Below are 7535 nucleotides of genomic sequence, written 5' to 3' on the forward strand. Positions count from 1 at the left end.
GCGGCCCCGGGGCGGAGGAGACCGGCCGCCTTTGTGCAGCGGGGCCCCGCTGGCACCGCCCCCCCCACTTCGCCCCCCCGCCACGAACCGCGGGGGGACAGCTGCGGGGGGTCCGCCGCGCTGTCCCGCACCCCCGGTGGCACCACAGTGGTCCCCGCGGTCCTGTCCCCTAGGGTGACATCGCTCCCGCCCCACACTGTCCTGTCGCCTGGGTGGCATCACCTTAGTTGTCATCATCCTGCATCCCAAGGTGGCATCACCCTGGCTCCCCACCATCCTGTCCCCTGGGTGGCATCACCCTGGCTCCCCACCGTCCTGTCCCTTGGGTGGCATCACCCCGGCTCCCCACTGTCCTGGCCCCTGGGTGGTATCACCTTGGTTCTCATCATCCTGCACCCCAGGGTGACATCACACCAACTCCTTGCTGTCCTGTCCCCTGGGTGGCATCTCCTGGATTCCCACCATCCTGCACCCCAGGGTGACATCACCCTGGCTCCCCACCATCCTGTCCCCTGGGTGGCATCACCCTTTGTTCCCACCATCCTGCACCCCAGGGTGACATCACACCAACTCCTTGCTGTCCTGTCCCCTGGGTGGCATCACCTTGGTTCTCATCATCCTGCACCCCAGGGTGACATCACTTCTGCTCCTCACTGTCCTGTCCCCTGGGTGGCATCACCCTGGCTCCCCACCATCCTGTCCCCTGGGTGGCCACCATCCTGCACCCCAGGGTGGCATCACCCTGGCTCCCCACTGTCCTGTCCCCTGGGTGGCATCCCCTGGGTTCCCACCATCCTGCACCCCTGGGTGGCATCACTCCTGCTCCTCACCGTCCTGTCCCCTGGGTGGCATCACCCTGGCTCCCCACCATCCTGTCCCCTGGGTGGCCACCATCCTGCACCCCAGGGTGACATCACACCAACTCCTTGCTGTCCTGTCCCCTGGGTGGCATCCCCTGGGTTCCCACCATCCTGCAACCCAGGGTGACATCACCCTGGGTCCCCACCATCGTGAGCCCGGGGTGTCGTCACCTTCGTCTCTCATCACCCTGCATCCCAGGGTGGCATCACCCCATCTCCCCACTGTACCGTCCCCTGGGTGGCATCACCTTGGTTCTCATCATCCCACACCTCAGGGTGACATCACCCCTGTTACCCTCTCTCCTGTCCATCCCACCGTCCTGCACCCTGGGGTGGCACCACCCTGGCTCCCCACTCTCCTATACCCCAGGGTGGCATCACCTTGGTTCTCATCATCCCACACCTCAGGGTGACATCACCCCTGTTACCCTCTCTCCTGTCCATCCCACCGTCCTGCACCCTGGGGTGGCACCACCCTGGCTCCCCACTCTCCTATACCCCAGGGTGGCATCACCTTGGTTCTCATCATCCTGCACCCCAGGGTGACATCACTTCTGCTCCTCACTGTCCTGTCCCCTGGGTGGCATCACCTTGGTTCTCATCATCCTGCACCCCAGGGTGACATCACACCAACTCCTTGCTGTCCTGTCCCCTGGGTGGCATCTCCTGGATTCCCACCATCCTGCACCCCAGGGTGACATCACACCAACTCCTTGCTGTCCTGTCCCCTGGGTGGCATCCCCTGGGTTCCCACCATCCTGCAACCCAGGGTGACATCACCCTGGGTCCCCACCATCGTGAGCCCGGGGTGTCGTCACCTTCGTCTCTCATCACCCTGCATCCCAGGGTGGCATCACCCCATCTCCCCACTGTACCGTCCCCTGGGTGGCATCACCTTGGTTCTCATCATCCCACACCTCAGGGTGACATCACCCCTGTTACCCTCTCTCCTGTCCATCCCACCGTCCTGCACCCTGGGGTGGCACCACCCTGGCTCCCCACTCTCCTATACCCCAGGGTGGCATCACCTTGGTTCTCATCATCCTGCACCCCAGGGTGACATCACTCCTGCTCCTCACCGTCCTGTCCCCTGGGTGGCATCACCCTGGCTGCCCACCATCCTGTCCCCTGGGTGGCCACCATCCTGCACCCCAGGGTGACATCACACCAACTCCTTGCTGTCCTGTCCCCTGGGTGGCATCACCTTGGTTCTCACCATCCTGCACCCCAGGGTGGCATCACCCTGGCTCCCCACTGTCGTGCCCCCGGGGTGTCATCACCTTCGTCTCTCATCACCCTGCATCCCAGGGTGCCATCACCCCAGCTCCCTGCTGTCCTGGCCCCTGGGTGGCATCACCCTGGCTCCCCACTGTCCTGTCCCCTGGGTGGCATCACCTGGGTTCTCATCATCCTGCACCACAGGGTGACATCACACCATCTCCCTGCTGTCCTGTCCCCTGGGTGGCATCACCTTTGTTCCCACTGTCCTGCATCCCAGGGTGGCATCACCTTAGTTGTCATCATCCCACACCCCAGGCTGGCATCACCCCGGCTCCCCACTGTCCTGTCCCTTGGGTGGCATCACCTTGGTTCTCACCATCCTGCACCCCAGGGTGGCATCACCCCGGCTCCCCACTGTCCTGCATCCCTGGGGACATGGCCCTGCAGCACCTCGTTGTCCCAAAAAAACAATGGCTTGTCACCCGGGCTGCCCCATGCCTGAAGGTGCCAGCACCATGTCACCCCACTGTCCCCCTGCCCGTGGCACAGGGCACCTCCTCTCCCTACCATGCCAAGGCCTGCAAGGTCAACATCTCCCCAGGTCTCCTCATGGCACCCAGCCCCTCCACCCACCCCAGCACCCATGGTGGCTCAGCACAACGACCCCCCCCTGTGCCCCCCACTTGCTTTGGAGGGGACACAAGTGGGGACAACCCTTTGTCCCATCAGCCGTCCCGCGCGGGGGGGGGGCGTGGCACAGGGCACCTCCTCTCCCTACCATGCCAAGGCCTGCAAGGTCAACATCTCCCCAGGTCTCCTCATGGCACCCAGCCCCTCCACCCACCCCAGCACCCATGGTGGCTCAGCACAATGACCCCCCCCCGTGCCCCCCACTTGCTTTGGAGGGGACACAAGCGGGGACAACCCTCTGTCCCATCAGCCGTCCCGCGCGGGGGGGGGCTCTGGGGCGCTGACGCGGCGACCGCGGGCACCAGCAAAACTCAAACCCTCACTTAAACCTCGTCAGGCCTCATTAGAGGCTGGAGCTCAGCGCCAGCAGGCGTGGGCTGAGTGGCAGGGAGCCGTCTGTCCCCAAGGGTTGCGGCTTGTGGATTCTCTAGTGGCTAATAAAGGGTTCAGCTCACACTGCAATCTGCCGGCGCTCAATTACGTGGGCTTATTTTGCTGCTTTTTGCGAAAACACCAGGGACGTGGTAACGTTCAAGCCTTCTTTTTTCTTAAAGTGACCCTGAAACTGGTCTGCAGGTTCAAAATATTTAGCGGAACACAAAAGCCTCTCAGGGTGGACAGGCAGAGGGTTGTGTAAGCCTTGCTTTGAGAAGAAACCGGGCTTAAAACCAACCCCAGGAGCTCCTGCAGACATGGGGTGGTTGCCACACGGTCCCTCTGGCTGTGACAGGGACACCACACGTGAGCTAAAAAGCCTCATAAAATATTTATCCCTCTGCAGCAGCTTGGGGTGGCCCTGCTGCCCGAGTGTGCCACGCTTGGCATGTCACTGCCACCGTGCCCGGCGTGTCACCGCCACCGTGCCAGTGCTGGGGACACGGGACCTGGCAGAGCCAAGTGGGTCCCTCAGCATCGAGCAAAGCCTTGTCTGGGGACAGAGCCTTGTGTGGGGACAGGCCTGTGTCCCCACAACCACAGAGAAGAGGAAAAGTGACTTTAAAGGGAAGGGCCCGTGGCGAGAAGCTTTGCTGGACAGATGTTGCAGCCGTGGCTTTGTGCCGGGGAGGGCTTTTTGTTTGGGGTTTTTAACATTTGCCATTTTTCTCCGCCGCTTTCTTCTGCTCTGACACTCGCTGAGGGTTTTTTTTTTCTCTCTCTTTTCTTTTCTTTTCTTTCTCTCTCTCTCTCTTTCCACATTTGCTTTTTCAGCCCGGGGTTCAAACACTTTTTTTTTTTCACCGCGCATTATGCCGAAGTGGAAACCATCTGGTGCTTTGTTTTGTTGCGAGCCCGGCGAGTGCCAGGACCTTTATCCCCCACCCTCCATCCTCCTCCTCCTCCTCGCCGTGACACCGCCGGGGCCTCACTAATCCAACCCACAGCCCCCAAAAATCACCCCCCCCCCCCCCCCCCCCCCCTCCAGTGGGGCAGCAAGCCACCGGCGCGTGTTGGCAGGCGTGCAGCTGGGTGGTGGTGGTGGTCCCCGTGTCCCCAGCCGTGGGGGTGCACAGACCCCCCCCCGGGGCAGTGCCAGCGCCCTGCAAATTCCTGACTCATTTTTAGGACCGGCTGTTAGTAAAAACATCCTGATTTTATTTTTTTTTTCCCACCCCCCCCATTTTTTTTTCCGACTGGGAAGAAAACATGTTTCTAGGAGCCTCCCCAGAGACGGAGCCCACCAGCTTATTTTTGGAGACACCCCCCTTCCCCACCACCACCATCACTTCCACAAGCAGCTGCGTTTTAAGGATGGCGGTTGCGGCGAGCGCCGTCCGAGGGAGCTGGGCGGAAGGAAACCTTCCCCGTCACGTGTGACACACGCCACGAGAAGGCAAAATAAAACGAAAAAATAAATAAAAAAAGGGGGCAATGTGGGAAAATCCACCGCTTCTGGATGTGAGCTGCCTCCCACGGCCGGGATGGAGCCAACCCCACGGAGCCACCCGAAAAGGGGGTCGGTGGCCGTGGGCGCCTGCGCAGGAGGTGGGTGACCCCTCTGCCAGGTCGTGGGCACCCTGTCCCTGCGGCTGGGATGGAGCTGGCCCCACGGAGCCACCCGAAAAGGGGGGTCGGTGGCCGTGGGCGCCTGCGCAGGAGGTGGGTGACCCCTCTGCCAGGTCGTGGGCACCCTGTCCCTGCAGAACCCCCCTCCTGGCAGGGCTCTGGCCGCCCCGTCACGCTTTCCTTCCCATTTTCCCTGCACAATGGGGGGCTTTGTTGTGCTGGGGCGAGGGAAGGTCCAGCCGTGGCTGTGGGGGGAGCAGGGATGGGGCTGGGGGGGAGCTGAGGTCCTCTCTGCCTCCCAGGGGTCCCTTCCTGCTGCTGGGTGAGACACCCTTCTCCCCAGCCTCCCACCTGGGTGAGGAGGGGAAAGCAGGGCCGTAAACCAGCAAAATAATTAGCAAAAAAAGAAAAAAAAATCCACGAAACCATCAGGAAAAAACAAACAAAGGGGGGAATTTAGGAAAAGGCGCTGTAGGAGAAAGCGGCTGGAAAGCTCCCCGCCTCCCAGCCGGTGCGGGGAGAAGTTTGGAAGGAAATAAGCCCAAAGTTTGATTTTTTTTTTTATTTTTTTTTTTTTTTTGCATTAAACAATGGCGAGCAGTGCTGAGCCGGGGGGGTTGGGGGGGGTGTCGTGCCTCCTCGGTGGTGGCTCGTTGCTGCCATCGCACGTCCAGCCCCCGCTGTACAGGTCCCATTTCTGCCACCCCTGCACACCCCCGTCCTGCACAGCCCTCCAGGGACACGGGGTGGCTGTGCCTGTCCCCCATGCCCTCCGGGACTTTCTCCCCAGCCCAGGAGAACCTCCTCATTGCAAGAAGCACTTGGATCCTCATTGCCAAAGCGTTGTTGGCTGTAACTTCGTGATGATCCCCTCTGGCTCTTGCTGCCAAAAAAAGTCCCCATGGGCAGCGCTGGCCTCATCCTGCCCATCCCTTGCAATGGAACGGGTTGCCTAGAGAAGCTGTGGCTGCCCCATCCCTGGAGGGGTTCAAGGGCAGGTTGGAGGGGGCTTGGAGCAACCTGGTCTGGTGGGAGGTGTCCCTGCTCATGCTGAGATGATCTTTAAGGTCCCTCAAGGGGCTCCAGGAGAGATGGGGAGGGACTCTGGATCAGGGAGAGAAGCCATAGGATGAGGGGGAAGGGTTTGACACTGAAAAAGGGGAGATTGAGATGAGATGTGGGGAAGAAGTTCTTCGCTTTGAGGGTGGTGAGAGCCTGGCCCAGGTTGCCCAGAGAAGCTGTGGCTGCCCCATCCCTGGAGGGGTTCAAGGGCAGGTTGGAGGGGGCTTGGAGCAACCTGGTCTGGTGGGAGGTGTCCCTGCCCAGGGCAGGGGGGTTGGAAGGAGGGGGTCTTTAAGGTCCCTTCCAACCCAAACCATTCTATGATTCTATGATCCCTGCAGCCCTGAAGCCCTGGAGGTGATCTCTCCCACCATCTTCACGGCAAGGCATCGCTGTGGGCCCCAGCACCCACACTGGGAACAGGGAAAAATTGGGGGTGGTGGAATTTCCTTGGGTGTAAAACCAGCCGGACCTGCCGGTCGCTTCCGCTGCCCTCCTGCCCCCGTGGCACGGGAAAAGCAGTTTGGGGGTGGCTCGTGCCACCCGATTGCATCATCTGCTGACAAGGAACGCGCACCCTCCTGCCCACCACCCCGGTGGCCCCGGTTTGACCGGACCTGTTTGCCTTTGGATTTGCACCCGGGGCTGGGAGCGGAGTGAGTCCGCACAAACCACACCGGTCCCCACGGCCACGTGTGAGCACCTGGCCAAGCCACCAGGGTTTGGTGGCCAAACGCCCACCCGTGGGTGCTGGAGGGCCACGTGCCCAGCTCCTGTCCCATCTCAGCAGCTTGTCCCACCATCACGTCCCACCTCGGAGCAGGGAGGTGACACTTGGTGATCCTCTGCAGAAGGGGTTCGCTCCCACCTCACTGTTGGGTATGGGATGAAGGTGACCGGGTTGCAGACCCCTGTGGGCAGTGATGGTGACACAGGAGATGGCCTGGCCGCCTATGCCGGTGTCCGGGCAGCGCATCCTCCCAGATCCCCGGGGAATGCCCCCAAAACGGGGATATTCCTTTCCTGCTGGGAAGTTCCAGCCTCTCAAGTCCCGGCTGACTCAGCCTGGCAGAGCCACAGGTGGGGGTTGCAGCTGAGAAGGGCCCTCAGCAGGTCCCCACCCTCCCAGGTGAAGCCAATAGATGCCAGATTTGATGTTACAACTGGGGGGTTTTTAATTAATTTGAGGTTTTTTTGATTGATTTGGGGTTTATTAACCTGGACGCTCTCCCTGTGCCCTCCTGGCTGATTGTCCCACCGGATCACCCTGCTGGGGGGCCCCACGGTCGCCCTGGCCCGGCCCTGGGGGGACAGGAGCCCGCAGACCTGGGGGGTGCCCCAGAGAATGAAGGGGGGGGGGGTTCCCCTGAGAGCCCGGGGGGGGGGCTCCAGGCTAAAAGGGGCGGGGCGTGTCGGGGGCGTGGCTTAACGCTGGGGGGCGTGGCCTGACGCCAGGCGAGCGGCGGACAGTGCCAGGGAGTGGGCGTGGCCTGGTGAGGAGTGGGCGTGGCTTGACGGGGAGTGGGCGTGGCCCGGCGAAGGGGAGCGTGGCACGTTAGGGGAGGGGGCGTGGCGCGTTGGTGAGGGGGCGTGGCCCGGAGGGAAGGGAGCATGGCACCTTGGGGAGAGGGCGTGGCCTGGCGGGGAGGGGGCGTGGCGCGCTGGGGAGGGGGCGTGGCAGATCGGAGAGCGTCGTGT

General features: G+C 62.0%; 1 protein-coding gene across 1 annotated transcript in view; it reads left to right on the top strand.

Moving 5' to 3' along the window:
- The first annotated feature begins 6790 nt into the window (after positions 1 to 6790).
- ABHD12B (abhydrolase domain containing 12B) overlaps positions 6791 to 7535 on the top strand; it is an 8428-nt gene continuing 7683 nt past the window's right edge. Inside the window, exon 1 of the mRNA XM_014936771.1 lies at positions 6791 to 6917. Coding sequence (XP_014792257.1) covers positions 6791 to 6917 — 127 coding nt within the window. The remainder of the gene's footprint in view (positions 6918 to 7535) is intronic.

This window comes from Calidris pugnax, unplaced genomic scaffold (assembly GCF_001431845.1).
Source record: "Calidris pugnax isolate Ruff unplaced genomic scaffold, ASM143184v1 scaffold10, whole genome shotgun sequence".
In the NCBI taxonomy this organism is placed as follows: domain Eukaryota; kingdom Metazoa; phylum Chordata; class Aves; order Charadriiformes; family Scolopacidae; genus Calidris; species Calidris pugnax.